This window comes from Natator depressus, chromosome 3 (assembly GCF_965152275.1).
Source record: "Natator depressus isolate rNatDep1 chromosome 3, rNatDep2.hap1, whole genome shotgun sequence".
Lineage (NCBI taxonomy): Eukaryota > Metazoa > Chordata > Testudines > Cheloniidae > Natator > Natator depressus.
In genome coordinates this window covers 41,733,175-41,758,857 of record NC_134236.1, presented here as the reverse complement: position 1 = coordinate 41,758,857, position 25,683 = coordinate 41,733,175, and the positions used below count along the sequence as shown (strand labels likewise).

The 25,683-nt window shown below is 39.6% G+C and overlaps 1 protein-coding gene across 9 annotated transcripts in view; it reads right to left on the bottom strand.

Annotated features, from left to right (window-relative positions):
* The window catches only part of DLGAP2 (DLG associated protein 2), a 705,175-nt gene that overhangs the window by 183,984 nt on the left and 495,508 nt on the right, over positions 1–25,683 (bottom strand). For 6 of the 9 annotated variants that reach the window (XM_074947769.1, XM_074947768.1, XM_074947777.1 and 3 more), the window contains one exon: positions 10,495–10,527. The exons of the other annotated variants lie outside the window; for them this stretch is intronic. In XM_074947769.1, coding sequence (XP_074803870.1) covers positions 10,495–10,527 — 33 coding nt within the window. The remainder of the gene's footprint in view (positions 1–10,494; positions 10,528–25,683) is intronic. 9 annotated transcript variants of the gene reach the window in all.

Below are 25,683 nucleotides of genomic sequence, written 5' to 3'. Positions count from 1 at the left end.
GATGACTGACAACGCAGAAAAATCACTGCCTTAGTAGAGTGTTCAGAATAACTTGACAAGCCCAACATCAGAATTACTGCTGCCTCTGCAGCCCTCAAATAATTATGTTTCAGATTTTCAAGGAAGAAAATGTTTAATTGAATAGAGATCAAGTAATGAATTAATTTATTTTGTAAATCAAAGATACATCATCCTGCAATAACTATGGTCCAGATGAAATTTTCATTTTCCCTTCAATTCTGTTTTAAAGTAAAGAATGAGACATATAATCACGCTGTTTTTATATTGCAGCCTTAATGTCAAGCACCCCCAGAGCACTTTACAACAACAACAAATTAATAAAATGACAAACAAAATTAATTAAAAGCACAACTGAAAAAATAAGTCATTAACTTAACATTATATACAGTCAGGAGTTCACCAGACTTTATCTAGAAGGACAGCAAGTTTCACAAATGACTGGGAAGCAAGAGATAAAATCTCTCGCACTTCAGCTATATTCAACTGTTATCAAAGAAAAGAAAAGAAAAGAAAAGAAAAGCGTGGCGATAGACAAAGGAGAGGGAAGCCAACTAATCATGTGGTGAGAAATATACCCCTCTGCAGAGGGTCACCACCTTACCTCTCACATGTACCTCTTTTCAAAGAATGTTACTCATTTTGGTTCCAAAGTTATTTTAATTCCAGTGTCCTCTTGGTTTTTCTTGTTGAAAAGTATTTATTTACATCCAAAATAAAGTATCATGAAACTGAGATTATAGAAAGAGTTATTTTCACCAAAGGAAAGAACCCCACATCATTTTCAGATTCCTGCATGAGTAATTTTCTGTGTCCCTCATTTTGGGTCTTTAACACACACTGTGTTCCATGTTTGGCAACAGAGCTATTGGCAATTTTCTAACAAACCATTTTTAATTGAAATTGAAACATTCCACTGGGAATGTTTTCATTTTGACAAAAAACAGTCATGTTTCCAACAGATGCCTGCCTTGTTTCCTGCCTCCTCAGCAGAATGCTTTCTGGCTACCAGATAGATCAAGCTCCTTGGCCTTCCAGGCTCCTCAGCAGCTCACCTGGTGGACTGCCACAGAGCCGGGGATCTCAGGGCTTCCAGCCTCTCAGCACCTCGGCAGCTCATCTAGCAAGCTCCTGGGGAGCTCAGGCTCCCAGGCTTCCAAGTGGCTCAATAGGCAGGTTGCTGAGAACTCAGAAAGTCCTGGGAGCTCCAGCTCTCAGGCTCCTTGACAGCTTTCTCAGCAGGCTGCTGCAGATCCAGAAAACTGAAAAGCCCCTGGGAGGTGGGACTGGAACTTTTTGAAAAATTTCATATTAGTTCTTCTGAAACTGATTTTTTTATATTCCTCCCATGAAAAATTCTGTAGCTGTGTCTTTTTGTTCTGATTCCGAATGTTTTTTTTTGGAACGGCAAAATTTTCCGTGGAAGAGAAATTCCAGTTCCCACACAGCTCTGCTTGGCAGACTGAGAGTTACGGTCAGCAAAAAGCATATGAACCACTTAAATTCCACTTCAGATGTTGAGGGCTCACGTGAAATTTATTTGGTGTATAGGCCTTTTACTGGCATTCTGCTCAGGTGAAAATTTCATCCAAGTTGAACCGCGAAAGGCCATGCAAAAAGTATCCAGAATTAATGCAACTTTAAAATTACTGCTGAACCATGGACCAGTGGCGCCCACCAAGACAAGTGCAATTTATGAGAATATTCACTCATTTCTGACCTTACCCACAGAATTCTGCAAAACATGGGAAATACCAGGAATAGTCAGTGAGTCACAATAGTTCTTTTTGTTTTGTCATCACACCATTCCCTATACATCGGTGATTTGATGTCTTTACTTTTTGTGTTATCTATCAAGATTGCACTGTTTGTTCCTCAGCTTGGGTCCTCTGCTCTGATTTATTGTGGTGTAAATCAGGATTAATCCTAACTAAACTTCAGTTTAAGTGTGAGATTGGAATTGAATCAGTCTTCAAGAGGATAGTTAGAAAGTAACATCTTTATAATATAATATCTCCAACAATGTCTTTGAACAGATTAATTTGTCATCCAAATGGTAATGACTTTAGATGTCACAGATTTTTGATGCTGAGAATCTTGGATTAAACACAGCCCCTGATCATCTGTTTTACAATGTCCACCTCTCCGTAATGTTCCAAAGAATTCTGAAAAACCACACGGAAAATTTAGAGAATGTAGTTAGACAATGTAAGATTTACTCTAACTTATTACTGAATGCCACAGTTGCCAACAGCATGATTGAGCAGGCACTGGCTGGTAAACTATGATTTCAACCACAAGCAATGGAGAAGAATACAATGTTCACATAACATCTAAACTTAACAGGATGGTTAGTCTAAAATATGAACAGTTCAACAGATTACTTACTAGCTGTAACCCGTGGAATAACACACTCTCTCTAAAAGGACAAAGTGCCATTTCTTCAGGTATAAAAGTAGTCACAAACCAACTATCTTTCATTGTCAGGTGCATTCAAGGAGTTAGAATGTATTCTTATTGGCATTTTTTAGCCATCCCTCTCCTAATTCTTCCTATAAGACAATATACTACAACAGCTGTATGAAGATTCGAGAAAGACATATCCTGTTTGCCTCTTGAAAGTCACTGAGTTACCATGCAAATCTGTATCTAAGGATAGATTTTTGAGTTCTGAGTACAATGCTGAAACCTCAAGTACCACAAACCCTGAAGATTCTTTTGCCAGCATTGGTGAAAAGCTATCAGAATAAAAAATGAGGCATTTTAAAGTTTGGCTTCATTACCCAAAATGAATAAAGAACTGTTGGAACAAGTATTCACCCACAATCTTAATCCTGAAAGAGGTTTGGGCTTCATAAACTGTGAGCTACACAAAAGATGTGCAAAAGCTCAGCCTTTGGATCTTATTGACAAGGGCCTATCAGGAAGCTTTTATCAATTTGGGAAGTTAGTAAAGAAAGGAGGAAACATTCCAGAGCTGGTGTTGGAATGGAATTTGAAGAAGATATAACAAAAAGCTAAACTACTACAGAACAATTAAACAACCGATATATCAGCCGAAGGGAGAAAAATCAAGCATCTGGACATCCTGAAGTCTCTAGTAACTTCTATGCAACTATGTCAATTTATATCAGCTGAGAATCTGGCATTATGAATAGACCCTTTTTTCATCCATGACGATGTATATTGATATGTATTTGGCAAGTCCTGTGGATGACAAACACAAAAAGAACAGGGTCTACCTGGAAGAGAGATATGCTTGTGATACATCACTTTCTCTACTTAAAACAAGTGACATTTTCCACCTGGTAAAAATCTATCAGAAACTTCTAATAGACACTATTCTACCTATCTCTAATTCTACTTAGGCATGCTGTACTCAAGACACAAGTTACAATACAGGATTTGAATCTTACAGTGGAAAAGATTTCTATATATTATAGATTCCTAAAATCACATCAATTTTAAAATTATATTACTAAGTTTGCCTAATGATTCATGTGAAAAGAATACCAAAGGCTTGTAGAACATATTTTGTATGAACTTTATATTGCTATTATTATGTTTAAGCACTGAACAGATTAACATTTGTAATACTGGTACTGCAGGAAATAACTATATTGTTGAATCATTTCAAAATCTCTACAATAGTCATGTAGAAAATTCAGACCATATGTACAGCAGAGTTAAAATAGTCGACTTCTTGTTTTTAAATGTGTTTTTCTATCTTAAGTGTTTCTTCTCCATATTTTAAGACCTGCACAACATAAAACAGATTGTTATTAATAACCACCTTTAACCTAAGGCACTATGTAAATAATACAAACAGTCCTATATCTGTCCCAATTTACAAGAGTCTAACATATAGGTTTGAGGCAGAAATTACTGAGGGAGATCCAATGGCCTGTGGTATGCAGGAGGTCAGACTAGATAATCATAATTCATTAACAGATTCAAATGCCAGAAGGGTCCATTGTGATTATCTAGTCCAACCTTGTGAATAAGACAGGCAAAAACTTCCCCGAATCAATTCCTGTTTCAACTAGAGCACATCTTGTAGAAACAGATCTAACCTTGATTTAAAAATCACCAGTCATGGAGAATCCATCAAAACCTTTGGCAAATTGCTCTGGGGGTTATTTCCTTTCTGTAAAATATATATGCCTTATATCCTGTCTGAATTTATCTAGCTTCATATTATACCTTTGTCTGCCAGATTGAAGAGCCCGTTATCAAATATTTGTTCCCCATGTAGGTACTTATAGACTGTGATCAAGTCACTCCTTAACCTTCTCTTTGTTAAGCTAAATAGATTGAGCTTCCAGCATCTACCACTGTAAGGCATGTTTTCTAACCCTTTGAAGTGAGCTGTAGCTCACGAAAGCTTATGCTCAAATAAATCTGTTAGTCTCTAAGGTGCCACAAGTACTCCTTTTCTTTTTGCGAATACAGACTAACACGGCTGCTACTCTGAAACCTGTTAATTGTTCTTGTGGCTCTTCTCTGAACTCTCTCCAATTTATTAATGTCCTTCTAGAATTGTGGTCACCAGAACTGGACACACTATTCCAGCAGTGGTTGCACCACTGCCAAAAAAATAAAGAGGTAAAATAACCTCTTTACTCCTATTTGAGATTCCTCTTCTGGCATATGAATCTATGTATGTCGAGTCCAAAAACCCTTCTAGTTTTCTGTCTGCTTTGCTTCTGACTGGGACAGTCACATTGGACTTCTGGGGAAAGTGAATCTATATAGTGAAAGCTGCCAGTAAGGGATTACTGTCATCAGACCCACTTAATTCCTTCCTTTAAAGACTAAAAGCATTAGTGGCAGTTGCCCTTCTTTTTTCCCTTCTCTCCAGCATCACAGTGGAGAAAGCACAAGGAGTATATGAGGGAGGAAAGAAGAGGCTGATACAATCTGTCCCTTTAATGCAGCACCGTAGAGCGCAGTCAGGGAAAGAGGGACTAGTAACATCCAGTCCCATCAATACAGCAGCACCAGAGTGCACCCCGGGGAGCAAGGGGCAGGCCGGGCTTGTTGAGGTCTTGCCCCTCAAGTGAGCTACTTCGTTCATTGAAAGGGTGCAGAGCTAAGAGCTGCACGTGCTTGCAGGCTGCCTTTGTAGCCCCTCTCGGCAGAATCAGGATACTCCAAAAGGTTTGTGACTTAGATGCAGAGCTCCATGCCGCCCCCTCCCAGCAGCAGCAACAGGGACCAATCAAAGGAAAGCTGAGGCAGAAGAAAGGAGGAGCTAGCCAGCCCGTGATTTCAAGAGGGCAGAAGGTCGGAGTCTGTACTTGGGAGGAAAGAAAGAGGAAGGGTGCTATGCCCTGGCAAGGTAAGTGGGGTAGATAAAAGTGGAAACAGAGGGTTGTCACCTGGAGAAAGGGAGGGAGGGAAGCAAGCAAAAGGGGCTACCCTCTCATTGTCAGGAGAAGCAGTGGAATGATGGTGCGAGTTATAGCCCAGGAGCTGTTGGGGAGCTAATGTATGTATTGAGGGAATGGAGAGAGCCCCTAATGGATTTGTCAAGAACAAATCATGCCAAACCAACCTCATTTCCTTCTTTGACAGGGTTACTGGCCTAGAGGATGGGGGCAGGGAAGCAGCTGGTATAGTGATATATCTTGATTTTAATAAGGCTGTTGACACTATCCCACATGACAGTCTTATAAGTAAACTAGGGGAGTGTGGTCTATATGAAATTACTGCAAGATGGGTGCATTGCCGGTTGAAAAATAGTACTCAGAGAGAGTTACCAATGGTTTCCTTTCAACCTGGAAGGCCATATTTAATGGGATTCTACAAGCATCTGTCCTGGCTCCGGTACTGTTCAGTATATTCATTAGTGGCTTGGATAATTAGTGTATGCTTATAAAGTTTGAAGAGGACACCAAGCTGGGAGGGATGAAAGCACTTTGGTGGACAGGATTAGAATTCAAAATGACCTTGATAAACTGGAGAATTGGTCTAAAATCAACAAGATGAAATTAAATAAAGACAAGTTGTAAAGTAAGAAAGAAAAAAAAATCAAAAGAATACATGCAAAATGGGGAACAACATGTTAGGTGGCAGTACTGTAGAAAAAAACAACCCATAAGAACAGCCATATTGGGTCAGACCAAAGGTCCATCGAGCCCAGGATCCTGTCTACTGACAGTGGTCAATGCCAGGTGCCCCAGAGGGAATGAACAGAACAGGTAATCTTCAAGTGATCCATCCCCTGTCATCCATTTCTAACTTCTGGCAGTCAGAGGCTAGGGACACCCAGAGTATGGGGTTGCATCCAGTGTTCCCTCCCATGTGTGGAATGAATTTTGTTACGTGCACCAATATGGAGGTGATGTGTGGTGAGGGTGGAGCTGAGGGGTTCTGCGTGTGGGAGGTGGCTCAGGGCTGGGGCAGAGGCTTGGGGTGCAGGAGAGTGAGTGCTCTGGCTGGGGGTGTGGGCTCTGGGGTGGGGATGGTGATGAGGGGTTTGGGGTGCAGGCTGCCCCAGGGCTGCGGTAGGGAGACAGAGGAGTCCCTCAGCCCTCTCTTGCTGTAGCAGCTGGGGGCCAGGTGAGAGGCGCCTCTCCCTGGCCACAGCAGCTCCGGTGGGGCTGGGTTGGGCTAGGCCAGGGAAGAGGCACCTCTCCTGGGCTGCGGCAGTTCTGGCAGAGCTGGGCCGCGCTGGGCCGGGGGAGGGGCTCCTCTCCCTGGCAACTCCGGGGGCCTGGGCTGGGCCAGGCCGGGGAAGGGGCTTCTCTCCCCAGCAGCTCCTGTGGGGCTGATTGGGCCAGGCCATCGGAGAGACGCCTCTCCCTAGCAGCTCTGGCAGGGCTGGGCTGGGGGAGGGGCACCTCTCCCTGGAAGCTCCGGTGGGGCTGGGCTGGGCTGGGCCGGGCCAGGGGAGGGCCTCCCCCCGCCTGCATGGCTTTTGATAGCCTGCTGTGCAGCCACCTTACAGGGAACTTAGGTTGCATCCCTGACCATCTTGGCTAATAGCCATTGATGGATCTATCCTCCATGAACTTATCTAATTCTTTTTTGAACCCTATTATCCTTTTGGCCTTCACAACATCCACTGGCCACAGGTTAGACAGATTGACTGTGCATTATGTGAAGAAATACTTCCTTTTGTTTTAAACCTGCTGCCTATTAATTTCATTGGGTGACCCCTGGTTCTTGTGTTATGTGAAGGAGTAACACTTTTATTCACTTTCTCCACACCTTTCATGATTTTATATCCCCCCTTAGTCATCTCTTTTCCAAGCCTGAAAAGTCCTAGTCGTATTAATCTCCCCTCATATGGGCTCTGTTCCATACTCTTAATCATAGTTGTTGCTCTTTTCTGTACCTTTTCCAATTTTAATTTATCTTTTTTGAGGTGAGGTGAGCAGAACTTCACAGAGAATTCAAGGTTTAGGCATACCATGGATTTATATAGTGACATAATGATATTTTGTGTCTTATTATCTATCCATTTCCCAGTGGTTCCTAACATTCTGTTAGCTTTTTTGACTGCTACTACATACTGAGCAGATGTTTTCAGAGAATTATCCACAATGACTCCAAGATCTCTTTCTTGAGTGGTAACAACTAATTTAGATATCATCATTTTGTATGTAGAGTTGGGATTATGTTTTCCAATGTGCATTACTTTGCATTTATCAACACTGAATTTCATTAGCCATTTTGTTGCCCAGTCACCCAGTTTAGTGAGATCCCTTTGTAACTCTTTGCCGTCTGCTTTGGATTTAACTATCTTGAATAATTTTGTATCATCTATAAATTTTTCCACCTCACTGTGTACTCCTTTTTCTGGCTCATTTATGAATAGGCTGAACAGCACTGGTTCCAGTACAGATTCTTGGGGGACACCACTATTTACCTCTCTCCATTCTGAAAACTGACCATTTATTCCTACCCTTTGTTTCCTAACTTTTCACCAGTTACTGATCCATGAGAGGACCTTCCCTCTTATCCCATGACTGCTTACTTTGCTTAAGAACCTTTGGTGAGGGACCTTGTCAAAGGCTTTCTGAAAGTCCAAGTACGCTATATCCACCAAAAAGGATCTGAGGTTTATAGTAGATCACAAATTGAACATGAGCCAATTATGTGATGCTGTTGTGAAAAAGGCTAACATAACTATTGCGTGTACTGACAGTAAGACGCAGGAAGTAACTGTTCCATTCTGCTCAGCACGGGTAAGACCTCAGCTGGAATATTGCATCCTGGTTTGGGCACCTCACTTTAAGAAAGATGTGGACAAACTAGAGAGTGTAGGGGAGAGCAACAAAAATACAAAGACCCATACATTTTGGGTGGTTAGAGTTTCCTTCGATGAAGAGCCTTAAATCTCATAACTAACATGTCCATACAACATAGTGATTTTATGCTAGGGGTGTGAATCCACTTAAAGATCCACAGCTTTAGACCCTTACGCCCCCATAGTATCTGTGTGAAGTCAGTGGGGATCCATATGAATATAAACAGGACAAGGGCCTAAGTCAGCAAAGCTAACATAGTTACACATGTGACTAGCTGAACTACCACAGTAGGAGCCAATTAATAACTAATGACCAAAGATAAGCATACAGTCTTCGCCTCGGGGGCACTGTAAAACATCCCACACTGGGGACAAATCTCTCTGTGAGGAAAGAAAGTGTCTCAGCTCTGCCAGAAAAATTGTGTGTGTGCAGGTTATTTGCTGCATTTGCCATGGACTGACATCTCCTTCCATAACAAATGCTAACAAACCAAAAGCTGGTGCCTTGGCTAAACTAAGCTATGATGAAGAAACAGCAGCCAACTGAGCAATATCAAGCAGCACTGAAACTGAGGAAATTGTTTCTCTGGGTTAAATAGAGCTCCATTTTGAACCTATATAAATCAAATCCCCATTTCCAGGCTTTTACTCCTCATGGACACAGATATTATCAATCTGCATCTCTTTGACGGTCGACTATGCACAGGATATATGTATCCCTGTTATGCAAAGGGCCACTTGATAGAGTTGCATGTGCTTACACTTGGGATGCATTTGGCCTTTACACGGGATGTTTTCTTAGCAGAACAAACATGGAGTCTCCTTCCCACTACTTTGCTTCACACAAAATAATAGTGAAGCCCTACTGTTAGTCTGCTTGAGTAATCTCCTTCTGTTAAAGTGGCCATATTTTCAAACTAAAAAGGCTGTTTTTTGTTGTTTTTAATGAATGTGTACTGATGCTACTTCTGCCAACTTCTGACTCAACAGTGATTTTATTCCTGTCTTAAGAAACAGATTTACAGAACCCTTAGATTGACTGGGGGTACATTACTCCATGAGTATTCTCATTTATACCAGTGGGACTACTCATAAAGTACTTAATGAGTAAGAATGGCGAAATCTTTCCTCCACATAAGCATCTGAAAAGCCCAGCACAAAACCTTCCCCCTTCTGTAGTTATTTAAAACAACACCTTTATTGATTGCATGAAAACAAAGATAAACTTGATGTGTCCCAAAAGACATTTGGGCACTTAGATATCATATGAAAGACCAAGACTGTTCTAATAAAACGGAGACATACAATCTCTACCTTTGGGTCAACAGCTCCTTGGATACCTAACATGTTATGACTTGGATTTCACCACCTGTTTCATTTTATTGGACTCATTGCTCTACCATGAAGGGAGATTTTGAGTAGAGGTGGACATCTGGACATTTGTAAAACAGAGAAAGCTTGCAGCATTACGGAGACTGCTTATTTAAATGGACTATTGCATCATAATTTTGATTGATTACGTAAAAACTACATTCCAGGCACAATGTAGAAATTCACTTGATCAATGAGCATCAAATCTAGCTCCTGACTGGAAAATTCCCAACCCAAAACGTTTACATTGGTTAAGTAAATTATGGCTCTGAGGATATAATAATGCTAATCCAGCCATCACAGGGACTATTTTTATTTTAAATCATGTTGGTCATGTCATATTAGATATAATTGTGTGCAGGAAAGTTGTGAGAATTACTATAATGGTGTACCCCACCCTTGTTTGTCTCTCTACAGGACACCATCCCGTGACTGTTCAAAACTTCAGCAGAGTGGAAACAGAATCTTACACTTCCTAAATCATTATCCAGGCATAGGCTTGTTAATGTTACCAGATTATTAAACTGATCTCCACTTTGAACTCATTTCAATTATTCTAATTTGGATCTGAAATTTTTAGTTCCACAATCTTTTTTCTTTGGTTTGGTTTTACTTTTTAAAGATGGTGTTATTCCCACTGCAAACAGATTTTCAGTTATATTTTTTTTAAGTTTGATATTGGTATCTCCTCTTCATGTACCTGGACTAAAAATCTTAAGGCATAGCCTTCACATGAAATGGCATGTGGGGGAAACCACACAATTTGACAAAACAAACAAAGAAAAAAGCATATAAACAAAATAAATATAAAACGCACAAGGTTACACAATATCTAACTGAAACTTTACCTGGAAATGCATGCCCTGTTAGAGAATCCAAACCTGAAATTAAAACAGTGAAAAAAAAATCTTTAACACTAATTTAATTGGCACCACGATCACGTATCATTAATATAAAATTTGTCACAGGCAGCAAAGATAAAAACCTCATTAGGTAGTGTGTATAAATTTGGGTCCGTATGACATAGAAAAAAGCAGTATGTAAATATGAAACTCTTGTACAATTTAACAAGTTCACTTGCTTTGTTATAACAACTTTAATCATGCTTCACTATAGTTAGGTTGGGTTTCGCAAGTAATTCCTTTACAAACCACTGTTTTCAGAGGTTTATTCCTTGAATGTGAACATGCGTTCTGAGGTTGTACATATGAATTTTTAGCCCATAGTAATATTTTTCTTTTTCTTACAAATATAAAAAAAAAGATTCTTTAAAGATCTACGTTCAAAAGATGATGAGCCTGATATACTACTGCAGGAGCAGGGAAGTGTAAATTACTCCCGTATCCCAGGAGAATTCACTTTGAGGGAAAGCAGACAATGATACCAACACAGCAAATCCTTCAGGCTTTTTCCTACTGGTAGGACAAGAATCTAGAATTGTAGCTGTCTGGAGTAGTACCCTGCCATTTACAATTCTATATTTTTAACAGAGACACATTCGGTAACTTATGAAAGATGCTCTATAACTCACACACTTGTGTTCATATTTAGGTCTGTAGATGGAACTGAACCCAAGCTCTGCTTTGTAAAACAGGGTCACAGAATCATGACTATTTAACAAGATTAGCAAGGGCTCCTTTTGTATTAGGAAGACAAAAGTAAAATATATTTGATTGGCCAAAAAAGTCTTCCTACCTAATGTAATATGGAATGGGGTGTGCAGACCTTTTGTTCATACAGCAAACCCTCATAGGTCAATAGCACCCCATCCCAATTCATGACTATCACCCTCACAATGGTATTATAAAAGATATGCCACCATCAAGAGTTCCTTCCTCCCTCCACTCAGATTGTGAGATAAAAGTAAGCAGTTGTGTGTTCCCCAGGACAGCAGAGCAGGGGAGTTCTGTGCTTCCCATTAAAAGAGAAGAAGAGAAAAGGTGTTGGAGGAGGAATTGGAGGAGAAAAGCTCAGTGGCTAGTTTACTCCCCTATGTGAGTTCACTTGGTGTTATTCTGAAATTAATTTAGTCTTTATTTTTACCTGGAGATGGGTTGCTCAAGGATCTGAGTAAATTTATTAGAAATGTGCAGTAGGAGTTTTAAATAAACACAGCCTTGAAAAAGGATTTTCCTTCCTGTTTGTAACAAACATACAAAAAAGTGGATGTGATTTGAATATTTGTCGATGCAGCTCAAATGTTGAGCCTCCTACAGTACAGTTTTTATTTTTTTTTAAAATAGTTGTGGTGAGAAAATATATCTTCTGCTGGATAGGCTGACACACAGCTTCTCCCATTAGAAGGTAGAAGGAAAACATTCCTGACTGTGATAATATATAAATGTCCAAATGAGAGAAATTTACTGAGTATCAATAACATGCTCAATGCTATAAAAGAACAAAGAAAACATGATTCCTGCCCTAGAAAATACGGCTTTCCAAAAATCATACAAAGACACTGCACACTACACATATTCTACATGCATGTTAGGTCAGTGGTTCTCAACTTTTACCATCTGAGTTACAACAGAAAAAAAACATTTTTAGATCTCCCTCTCCCATAAGAAAGGGATCATGGTCATGTCTACTTTCAGTACCTGTTCATGACCCCTTGACCATCCATATGTTACAGATTATACACAAGTGCTAACACTCACCTTCCCCCAAGTTAGGCGCCTAAATCCTTTGGTGGATCTGGGGCTTGAGTAATTGCTTGTTTATATAAAATAAAATAAAAAAAAAATAAAAACATGGACGTAGACTGTTACCTATGAAATACATGTGTACATCCACTGGGATTCTGGGTAGAATGACTGCAAAACTGGATACCCTGCAGGCAATGCACATAATGCATCTGTTTCAAAATAAATCAGCACTAGTTTGTTGTACTACATGAATAGCATGTGTTTATTTCCTTGCAACTAGACCTACATGAGATGAAAATAAGGTAGTTCATCACCCTCTTACAACTCTACTGTGTGAAGTTTTGAATAAAGTAAGTCCTCCTTTGCTAGTTGAAACCACTGAATTTTAGGATACATTGAACTCACAAATCATGATCCACAAGCCCCGCTTCCATCATTACTTTCCCACAATAAGTGATATGAACGGATACTAAAGAAGGCGAGCAGTGTAAAGGTTTCCCAAATGCAGACAAATACAGTCTGCTGCTCTTCCTTGCTAAACTTAAATACATGCAATTATTACAGTTAATAATGGAATGAAATCTTTGCTGTGCCTGGAACAACTGGGGTTTCCAGTCTCTGCCATAGGGATTCTACAACTCTGTTACACCAATTAAAGGCCAGGATGATAGGAAGGGTTTTGAGCTGCTCTATTTTGTTTCTTATGCACAGAACTGAAAATGGGAAGAACTGAACTAAAATTAACTAAATTGGTAAGAAACAGGGTGGCAGTGATAGATCATAACATTAAGGTCCATATGTTACCATTAAGCATATATTAAAGAAATAAGAAGATGGTTTATAGTTCAAACGGTTGGTAATTTAAGCATGCATACAACGTTGGCACACAGCCAAGGACAGAGAGATGGCAGTTTTGGTCTATGGCTAGTGCGTTGGTAGGCGGATATGGACTGAGGTCAAGTAAAGGTCACCCCAACGCTGCAAGGAGAGGTCAGTCCAAAACTAGGTTAGGGTCACCATCCCATAATAGCAAATATCCCATAATACTACAACTTATTGTGTAACAGCTTTAATTGACAGTTATAGACCAATCACAACTGCTAAATGTAAGCATGGACCAATCAGAGAGGGTCTGAAGGTGATTAGAGGATAGGTATGCTAATGCTAGGATTGGGAGACAAGCCAATCAGAACAGGCCAAAAATTTTATAAAAGACAGAGCGAGCAGGCAAAAGTCAGTCAAGTAAGGAGCAGGACATAAAGAAGGAGAACCAAAAGAACATCAGAAGAAGCAGCAGCAGTGCTTCTAGTGCAGAGCAGAAGGATCCTGACAAAACAGAGGAAGAATAACCTATGGAGAGTAAGCATGCTAGGTATAGTGTAGGATATAAAACAGAAGTAGGGTTAATGAATATGTATGGTTGGGATACTAAAGATGAGTGTCTGTAGTGTGTATGTTTATGTTACCATGTATAAAGTTTAGAGTTTATTAAAATTGCTGGCAGTGTCCTATGTATGACTGATCACCATGTGCAGAACATAATCACTTAAGCCATTCCAACTGTATAACATTACAATATTGGGTACTTCAGCTTGTATACCTGTGCTAAGGGATTTATGTTTTAACTGATGTTTAGATGAATTGCATTAGGAAAGGCTGCTTACACTAAATAAAGAAAATACTTTTGGAAAAGTATTGCCTGGGTGTCAATCTTTTGACCAGAGAGCTGTATCCATGTTCTCCCAGGAGTGAACAAATCTAGTCTGTTCTGGGGAGTTTCCTGAAGGACATAGGGAGATCCTTGGTTAAGCCCAGCAATTCTACTAGGGCAGGCCGCCTCCTTTCTCCTTGGAGGAACAGATTAACAGATCAACATCTTGGGAACCTGGAAGTAAGATACAGGAGGGATACTCGGGGATCCCTGAGTCTGTTCTTGGGATAAGAAGAAGAAAAGCAATAGTCCTTACTATCAAAAAGACTTTGCATTCCCTGGACTGATTTTCAACTAAGTATACGGGATCAGGAGGAATACAAGTTTCTTGCATTCCATTTATCATATCTATTGCTCTGATGTGGTGGTTTTCAGTTTGATTCACACAAGATTTCCCAAACAAAAAATAGGAACATTGATTAAAGTGATGTACATGCAGATGAAACACATTTCCAAACAGCATAACTACTATGTCCACAGTAGCAATTAGCAATAAATTATATTCACAAAATGCATACCTGATTGAGACAGTAATTCATTCATTTAAATAGAAGGGAAAAAAGACTGATTTGAAGTGAGTACTGACTTCTATTTACACTGCAGAAAATGTAGATGATTTTAGAAAGGGAATGGGGATATACTGTTCTTTAGTATGCTGCAATCATTTCATTAGCTCAGTGCAGAACAGGCATTAGAGAGAGTACAGGCTTTTTATATAGATAAGATCATTGTTTATTTCTTAGCATTGATCTGATTAGGATTTCCAGCATCACAAAGATGAAGTCTTCTCTATTTCCTGTCTCCAGGGCACAATTCCTCACATTTGAATAATAGCACATATTGTACACTGCTATATGCAGAGCTTCGTCTTTCACCTGGGTGGTTCCTCTAAAGCAGGATTTGCACTAAAATAGTGATGTACAATATATCTTCTTCCTGGATTAACATCCCAGGTTTGTACTGCTGCTGCATTGTATTGAAAGAACACTGACACCTACTCTGGAAGCACAGTCATTGTGATGCCACACTGGGAAATGTATTTCAGGTGTAGAACACATGTAAGTAATTGTAATGTTAGGAATCCTTCCCTGGAATATCAGTGAGATACTGAAATGCCAAATTTAATATCTGTGCACTAATTCATTCACAGCAGAGTGAAGAGAAGCCAAAGAAACTCTAAACTATGCTTCTTTGCAAATATATGTTCCTTGGTTCTAAATGTTCAATAACTTCCCTGCCAGGAATTACATTTTCTCCTCTAATTCTTTGTGGTAGGCAAAAAAATATTACAAGAAGGCTGGATCCTAATTTACTCTGGGCAGGAGAACAAGAAAGCAGCAGCAGAAATAAGGGACCAAGAGTCATTCTGGGTGTGTACTGTAAAATAGCTCAGAGGACCTGGGAACACTGCATTTTATAGTGGTCCTTTAGAAAGAAAAAGGGGTGGAGTCAAGGGCCGAGGGCTGGATCCAGAAGAACTGCCCTACAAAAGTTTGGGACATGAAGGAGGGATATGAAGAGATGTGAAAGACTGGTCAGGGCCTCACAGAAGCAGGAGAAGTGGAGTGGGGATGGACAGCAGAGCTGCAGTGGCTGGAGAACTGGGATGACTTGCACAGGTCAGAAGCTGCAGTTGCAGCTCTTCCAGCCAGGACATGGGAAATAAAAATTTATGTCAGCCAGTGTGGGGATGGGGGAGGGAGCAGAAGCAGTGGTGGAGCAGCAGTTGGAAAGTATCTATTAAAAGTTGATGAGAGCTTTTGTGTTTTAGTCCCATTATTTTTTCCCCTGATTTTGGAGAAGTGAGACATGAATCTCAGGCTCTTCTCTTGCATGTCCTATCTGGCAGACAAAGTGGGCTGTTTTTGGCAGGATGCATTTTCTCCATCTCTTCCATTCTCTATCTCTTCCCTTACTTTGTTTTCTTTTCTCTCTTGTGTTCCATCTCCCCAAGCCTCTCCTGATTTTCTTTCGGTCCCCTCATCCTTCTTAGATTTGGGATGTTGGGAGCTCAGCGCCTTCTTCCCACCCTGGGATCTAGCTGAGACTCTTGTGAAAAACATCCCAAGAGTTGACAAGTCTGCACTCCCTAGAAGAAGATGGCCACTAGTGGATATACCTTTTAGGTTTGGGGACCATCCTTAAATAAAACTAGTAGGTAAGACAGAACGGCATCCGTGCCTCTGTATGATGGCACTATAATGGAAATTTGCTTCCGCTGCAGAAACAATATATATTATTAATTAAAAGACTGTTGTTGCTGTAAAGACAATTCCCAAACAATTCTCATTTCTAGACCTAGATCTTCAGTAATTATTGTTATTTTATCCTCTTGCCCCTATCTCAATTAATAAGACTCAGTTTTCAGACTCTTTCTCATGGTCATTGCTACATTATCACACTTGTTTGTCATTATTTCTGTTAACAGTGCAATTATGATTTTGAATGTGAATTTATGTTTTCTATAATGATCCATCTGATAAAAATGGAGAAAAATGAGTTTGCAGATTACACAGACATTCATAATGTTACAGTAGTCAGCTTAAGAACCCCATAAATCATTTGCACTGGTTGTTTGAACTCTGTTTTTTTACCATCTCAGCAATAATTCAAGAAGAAAAATAACAGTTTGGTTAGATAGTTATGAAAACTGTCCAACAATGCACTATATAAAGCTATTTATTTCTTGGTTTTATCTAGGTACAGGCATAGTAGTGGTTAAACTACACATCAAAATGGGCCATTCAAATCAAATCCACAGGGGCAATCATGAATTGGTTCTGTCAGCTTTCGATCCAGTGCTGTCACTCGTTTCCCAAAGACACTAAATTCATTTTTATCTATTCTGAGTATAACCACATGAACAATGCAAGAACTGTTTGGGATAAATGGTTGAATGGAAAATTAAGTATCTTACTGTTAATAAACCTGATAGTCGGACATCTCTAAAAAGCACAAGTTAAAGTGTCAGGACAAAAATGAACTTAGTATAGCCAAACCAAAGCATTCAAAATTCATGAGTCAGGCCCTCAAAATCATGACACTGGTTTAAAAAATCACGAGATGACAAAATATAATGAAGGTTGGGTTCTTTTTATTTGTATTCTGATTTTGGAGTCTTTAGGCTTGAACTTTCAAGCCTTTCACTGCAACGAGGGCTAGAAACACACTTTTTTTTAAACTAAAGTTGGGATTTTCAGGAGCTGGGGCTATAAAAAAAACCCACCAAATATTGTAAGATTTGTGATAAAATCCCAAGAATTGGTAATGTTGTAAAATGTACGCTACCTCCAAAGCTACATTATTCCCGGGACATTGTCAACTTACATAATATTATAAAATTTCTGTACCTATCTTACTAGAAACACCTTATTAACACAGAAAGAACTGTAAAAAATACCGTTGACTCTTGCATTTATTTCAGCTTGGACAATGAAAACCAATTAAATCAATTATCTTTAGTTTAATTAGTTTCACTTCGTCATTTTTGGTACTACAGAAACTGCAGTGGAATGTGTATTTGTAAAATAAATAACTCTCGCATGGACTTTTTTAAAAATGGTTTTAGGTTTTAGATTTAACTTCCTCAAAAATGTAAAGCTAAGCTCCAGGTCAACTTTGAATCGACGGAGTCCCATTAAGGCAGCCTTTGATGAGCATACCCAGAAACATTTTTTCAAAAGAGAAAAACTTGGGATCTATTGAAACCAGCCACCTTAACTGGATCGCACTTTATATTGTCCTCCCACATTCCTTCTGTTTTCCTCCCCCCCCCCTTTTTTTTTAAACTCTACTGACTGAAAAATTACATTTTCTATATATTTAGGTAGTGTTCATTGGTCCATCTTTTTCCTTCTGTTGATCCCAAGCAAGCTGCTTGCTTAATGTTTCTGAGCGTAACCACAGTCTTGAGACTGATTTATCTAAACTCAATAGAGTAAAAAAAACCAACCCTATTCTTTAATATCCTACAGAACATTCAGCCACATACAAGTGCCTCAAGTTTGAAATACTAATGCTTTGTATTTGTCTTACTGCCTTTCATCACAGCAATTCAAAGAACATTACACCACATTCCTCTAATTCACACTCTGACAAAACACTGTAACTCAGCAAGGTCCCCATGTACATAATACATAAATGCACACCTGATGCATTAAAAGTAAACGAGAAAAGTCTAAAATTGGTAATAAGGTTTTGTGTTAAGAGTGTCAGAGAAATATGGTGTGTGTATTGTATTATTTAAATGTTGCCAATGCAAGGCAGATTTTTATGAAGGACCATTACTGTGAGGTTTAGGTCTTAGACTCATAGACTTTAAGGTCAGAAGGGATCATCATGATTATCTAGTCTGACCTCCTGCACATTGCAGGCTACAGAACCTTGCCCACCTACATCCGTGATAGACCCATAACCTGTGGCTGAGTTACTGAAGTCCTCAAATCATTATTTAAAGACTTCAAGTTACAAAGAATCCACCATTTTCACTAGTTTCACAAGTGAACTGGACCCTATGCTGCAGAAAAATCCCCAGCGTCTCTGTCAATCTGACCTGGGAGAAAATTTCTTCCCTACCCCAAATGCAGCAATCAGTTGGACCCCGGGTATGTGGGCACGCTCGATCCTGAGTGATCCCTTTTAAGGGATTGTGTTGGAGATTTAACACTTAAGTAGCCTAAACTGCAATGAAACTAAGTTTTTGTTTGAATTATATCGATTTACTAATGGATAAACTAAGACACAGAGGTATACAAGATCCGAAGCTGGTCATTCTGCAGTGGATGGAAGCAAGCACTAAAGGGCTCTGAGAAAGCAACGTGAAATCTTAAAGCAGAACATGGACAGTTCTTGTGTTCTGAAAATCTCTTGTCTAGCTATTAAACTCCTGAGTCCTCACTTGCAATATTATTAAAAATAAACCGATTTTCACCATAGCCTTTTCTTTCTTTTAAGGAGTCTCAAATGAAAGGCTGCTTTTTGACCACTCTCATGGTTCCAGGGAAAGCTGTACCTTTGATTTCTCTCTCAGTCCCTCATGTGACAATCCTATATCTACCCTTCTCATACCGTGGAATCCCACAATTCATCCACTTTGAGATAGAATCAACAGGCTACAGCACCTCTGTTTATCAACCAAGTTTCCTCAGCAGGTCCAACTGGGTTTGACCCCTGCCATAGACCTCCACCCGGGAGCCATGACACCAGACAGCTTCTTCAAAACAAAGTAATATTTATTTGTCCATAGGAAAATACCTATAGGATAGCAAAAGGTTAAAACTCAAAAGCCTAGCATTTCCCTCGTGGCTTAAGTGGGCCAAACTACTATTACTCTGCAGACCTTATATCTCTTTCTTTCCTACCAGAGGCTCGGCTTTTAACTGCTTTCAGTCTCTGTGTTTTGGATTTCCCACCTGGATCCCCTTGAGGTACAAACTGCAAGGGTTTCCCTCCTCTCAGTCTGACTCCTGACTCCACACTAGTGAAGGTAAATGTCAAAGGAATTAACACAGTGATACTCAGACTGAGGCTTACAAATTGCAAGTGGATCTTTAATGTGTCTTCTGTGGCTCTTTGTAGCACATGATATTAAAACACTGTTATATTTAACTATTAACAAATCTAAGTTATTAACCAATCAGGATGCTTTTGTTATGCTTTTAACCAATTGTAGTTGATAAAATAATATTTCAGTCATTTTGCTGTAAGAATCTATCTATATGAATTGTAAATGAAACCATGAATTCACACTATTGTGGCTCTTTTGGGTAATGTTGATCACTAATTTGGCACCTGAGCCACTGAGGTCTGAGTATTACTGAATTAACATCTACACTGTCCATTTGAATATCAGCAGCTGATGTTGTCTATAGCCATTGACTTTTGTTCCTACAGACTGAGGTCTAATGAAGACTGATTTAACTCCGAGTTAACATTTAGCCAGCAACACAGTAATGACCAAACCCACAGGAATCCTCCATGTTGTCAGGGGGTTAGATTAGATGACCCTTGCCATCCCTTCTAACCCTATGGTTCTATGAATACAGATATCTATACATTCTTTACAAACCCTTTACTTTTACCCCTGGTTTAGTCATGCCTGAAAACTGGCTTATTTCTGACTAAGTGAAGCTGCGCTTATGAGCGCTGAGTTCTTTTGAAAATACTGTTAGGTGATAATTCTGTAAGGGGTATTCCCTCAATATTGCTGCAAAATAGCTATCAATAAAATTATAATTTATTCTTATGTTAGGTCCTTATAAACTTGCCTGCACTGTTACTGAATTTAAGAGATACATGTTTTTCTACATGAGTCTTGGAGAATATAATAATTTACATGCCAACATTTTTGATTGCTTTTTTTATTAAATAAGAAGTTTAGGTTAACTATAGGTTTCAGAGTAACAGCCGTGTTAGTCTGTATTCGCAAAAAGAAAAGGAGTATTTGTGGCACCTTAGAGACTAACCAATTTATCTGAGCATAAGCTTTCGTGAGCTACAGCTCACTTCATTGGATGCACACTGTGGAAAGTGTAGAAGATCTTTTTATACACACAAAGCATGAAAAAATACCTCCTCCCACCCCACTCTCCTGCTGGTAATAGCTTATCTAAAGTGACCACTCTCCTTACAATGTGTATGATAATCAAGGTGGGCCATTTCCAGCACAAATCCAGGGTTTAACAAGAACGTCTGGGGGGGGGGAGGAAAAAACAAGGGGAAATAGGGGCACAGTGGCAACGGGCTAAAGGAACCTATCCTTGCAACAAAGCCCGTTGCCAACTGTGCCCACATATCTATTCAGGGGACACCATCACAGGGCCTAATAACATCAGCCACACTATCAGAGGCTCGTTCACCTGCACATCCACCAATGTGATATATGCCATCATGTGCCAGCAATGCCCCTCTGCCATGTACATTGGTTAAACTGGACAGTCTCTACATAAAAGAATAAATGGACACAAATCAGATGTCAAGAATTATAACATTCATAAACCAGTCAGAGAACACTTCAATCTCTCTGGTCACGCGATTACAGACATGAAAGTTGCTATATTACAACAAAAAAACTTCAAATCCAGACTCCAGCGAGAAACTGTTGAATTGGAATTCATTTGCAAATTGGATACAATTAACTTAGGCTTGAATAGAGACTGGGAGTGGCTAAGTCATTATGCAAGGTAACCTATTTCCCCTTGTTTTTTCCTACCCCCCGCCCCCCAGACGTACTTGTTAAACCCGGGATTTGTGCTGGAAATGGCCCACCTTGATTATCATACACATTGTAAGGAGAGTGATCACATTAGATAAGCTATTACCAGCAGGAGAGTGGGGTGGGAGGAGGTATTTTTCATGCTTTGCGTGTATAAAAAGATCTTCTACACTTTCCACAGTATGCATCCGATGAAGTGAGCTGTAGCTCACGAAAGCTTATGCTCAAATAAATTGGTTAGTCTCTAAGGTGCCACAAGTACTCCTTTTCTTTTAGGTTAACTATAGAAATTCAGGAGATTTTTGCCAAAAGACAAGCCGAGCATCAGGAAAGAGAGCACCTTTTTGACTATAAAACCATATTTGTTAAACCCAAGTATGTTTATACAGACTCTAAAATGCAGCTTTTATAACATCAATCTTGGTTTAACTTTCAATACTATATTCTTTTCTGCTATGATTTGGAAGGTGTATTTAAGCATTGGTTACTGTGATCTGTGCTGTGTATAAAATCTATATTAGAAATCTTTAGTTGAACATTGTAAATATACTGCAAATGGCAGGACATAAATCCAAGAACCATTTTGGTCAAAAGACAAACAACCAATGAATTGTCTTATTAAAGAACAGGACATGTCTCTTGTAGAAAATATCATCTGATTCAGATAAGGTTTTATCTAAACAACAGGCTTTACAAAATATTTAGTTGTGAGAAAGATTCCTGACTTTAAAAGAATAGAAGGATTCACAAAGAAGTGATTCATAAGGAATGTTACCAAAAGCTACAAACCTAAGTCACAAAAGCAGGCTTCTCTTTACCCCATTCTCCTTTGCAAGAAAAAAGCCTCAGTTTCAAAGCCTCCAAAAAAAAATTATAGAAATACTGAAAATAATTTCTTACAGTTGGAAAAATGAAGTCTTATGGTTGGGAAATGTTTTGTGGAAGACCTTTCTTCTAAACTCCTGTTTCTGCATAAAGGTGAAATCTTTCTAATTCCTTAGATTCTTAAAGATGGCATGAGCCTCTTTTGAGATGTATGTTTGCAAACATTTTGCATTTAAATGCAAGCATCTAATGTAATAACTTCCTATCAATGCTATGGTAAGATATTTTATGTACTGATATGGCGTTCAGTGACCTCATTTTAACTGATTACTAATGAAAGAAGCCATTTGAGTATAGACTATTTATATTAATTGGGGAATTAATTAGTTATCTGGCAATGCTTAAGCAATTTCCTTACCAAGCAGAGATAGACAAGAGCTCCCTCTCTAAAGACCATTTAGAAGAAGAGAGGATGCATTCTTGGATGGCTATTTAAAAGACACTAAAAAGAGTTTTAAAAGACTATTTTAGAACTGAAAAACTTTTACATAGAAAGTAAAGGTTGGGACTTATTTGAAATAGAATTTCGGTTGGTATTGGCCCCTAATGAAACTGACCAGATCTCTCACAAAGTGGACTGAATTAGAGAAAAAGCTAACTCTAACTTTAAAGATGTTCTGAGGATTTCCTAAAGAGGAATGAGGAGTACTGGTGGCACCTTAGAGACTAACAAATTTATTTGGGCATAAGCTTTCGTGGGCTAAAACCCACTTCATCAGATGCATGCAGTGGAAAATACAGTAGGAAGATATATATACATACACACAGAGAACATGAAAAAATCGGTGTTGCCATACCAACTCTAATGCGATTAATCAATTAAGGTGGGCTATTATCAGCAAGAGAAAAAAAAACTTTTGTAGTGATAATCAGGATGGCCCATTTCAAACAGTGGACAAGAAGGTGTGAGTAACAGTAGGGGGAAAATTAGCATGGGGAAATAGTTTTAAGTTTGTGTAATATTTCCCCATGCTAATTTTCCCCCTACTGTTACTCACACCTTCTTGTCCACTGTTTGAAATGGGCCATCCTGATTATCACTGTAGCGGGGCGGTCACCCCACTTCGGTGCAGAAGGGGTTAAAAGCCAGCCCTTGGAGAGGGCCAGGGCTGAGAGAAAAGGCTAGGCTGATTGGGGAAACAGCCACAGCTGGGGCCATGCCCCAATCAGGCCACAGCAGTCCTATAAAAGGGCTGTGAGCCAGGAGCTCAGAGAGACTCTCTCTAGGTTTTGAGAGAGAAGGACTGGCTGCTTGGGAGAAAAGAGTATGCGGAGCGGGGGAGCTCCGGCCTGGAAAATCCCCAGGCTGCAGGCCTTACTAAAGGCCAGGAAAGGTATGGAGGCTACAGAGGTGTAGCCTGGGAATAGGCAGAGGCAGCTGGTCCAACCCCCTTGCCAATGATAGTCTTTTACAGACTGCAGTCTGCCCCAGTGAGTGGGGGCTAGAGGGTGACTGAGACAAGCAGGGGATAGAGGGTTGGGGGTTCCCCTGGGAAAGGGGACCTAGAATGCAGGGGCACTGCCAGGGGGAAGTACCCCAAGGTAAAGGGGCACCGGGATCCGGGAGGGACATGGGGCCAGTGGAAGGTGAGACACCGGCCTGCAGGGGGTGCTCCAAGCTGGATGAACTAATTCCCAAGACTACCAGCAGGAGGTGTGGCACCTGAGAGTCTCAACCTTGCTACAATCACTACAAAAGTTTTTTTTCTCCTGCTGATAATAGCCCACCTTTAATTGATTAGTCTTGTTAGAGTTGGTATGGCAACCCCCATTTTTTCATGTTCTCTGTGTGTGTGTATACATACACACACCTACCTTCCTACTGTATTTTCCACAGCATGCATTTGAAGTGGGTTTTAGCCCACGAAAGCTTATGCCCAAATAAATTTGTTAGTCTCTAAGGTGCCACAAGTACTCCTGATTCTTGCTGCTGATCAGACTAACACGGGTACCACTCTGAAACCTGAGACTTTCCTGTTACAGGGACAAAGGCAGTATAACCATCAGCTGAGGAAAAATTACAACTCCACCACATATGTAGTAGCAGATCACCTATTTATCAGCTGAAACTGCTAATAAGCAACCCATGAAGATGCTGAGCCAATGACAGGATAACAGCCAAGCCTGAAAAAGGTGTGTTTTCCCTCTTGTATGAGGTTATAAAACCATCTAGATTGAACAACCAATGCACTCAGATCTTCATCCACTCATCACAGCCACACATCTTTGCTCAGCCTGTCTCTAGAAGCAAGGCTACTAAGAAGATAGTCACAAAGCGCCATCAAGAAGCAGCAACCTTTCGTTTCAGAGGACACCACCACCAAAACTTCAATATGAATTGGTGAGATGAAGTTGTAAAGCACTGCCAAGGAATCTGATTTCTACTTTCCTATGATTATTTTAAGGAGAAACTGAAATGCAAATGTAATTTAAAATACTAAAAGCTTCTCTTGTTAAACTCCAAATTGTTTAGACCATGTATTCCTAGAGAGGAGATACAGGCTAACCTTTTGTAAACATTAGGAAACAGTGGGATTTAATTTTGGTCTTGAGATCCTTGCATGAATTCTTTTGAGTAACACGGTGGGTGAGGTAATATCTTTTATTGGACCAACTTCTGTTGGTGAAAGACAAGCTTTCAGGCTACAAAGAGCTCTTCTTGAGATCTGTGCAGAAGAATGAAAGATTTTTTTTTCTTTTGAGTAACTGATGTAAATACTTTCTTTTCATAGGACTTAATTAAGATTACTCACTTTAGCCCATTTATAACCTGAATGTGATCTATGGTATACCAAACAGGACTCACTATATCGTTAAATGAAACTTGTTTGCCCATCTACAAACTGTTTTAGTTATCTATGATACACAAAGAGAGGACCTTCTATTAGTTTTGGGAATATAATACTTCAGTCCCTTTCAAGGTTAGGCCTACTCTCAAAGGTGTAATCTATACATAAGGCTCTCCAGAAGAGATTGTAGCAACCACTGAAATAACCCATTGTTTTGTTTGTGGGTTTTTTCTTTTCCTTTCTTTTATAAGAGTCAGCGTTAATAATTGTGATTTTGCTTGTCTTTAATTGTGGCGTCCACTAAGGCATGGCAAAGAATGTAGGAGTAGGATTTTATATTTGTATTAGAGATTATAATGATTGACTGTTATAATGATGTAGTATGTATTAATGTATGAAAGTTATAACGTTTACTATGTAAATATTTAGCATGTTGAAGGCCCGGGCCCCAATGTGAACTGTTTTGGTCACAAGATTTAGTAAGGTTTAATTTACAATGTCTTGCTCAACGTAAAACACTGCTGTTTGTAGACCTTTGAAGGTCTCTGTACAAGACGGTGTGAATGAGGAGTGTATGCATCAGGAAAAGATAAGGCGTGAAAGTCATTGTTAAAGTCAGATGGTCAAGGAAGGAGGAGTGAAGAGACTTAATGACAACAGAGAACCACCAGAGCGCATCCATATTTGAGGAAGGGCAGATTGATGACCCTGTGGTGGAGGCTGGCACCCCTAAAGACAAGGTAATTGATTAAATCGAAACCAGGACAGGATGACCCTCTCGGAAGTGCTTTGGA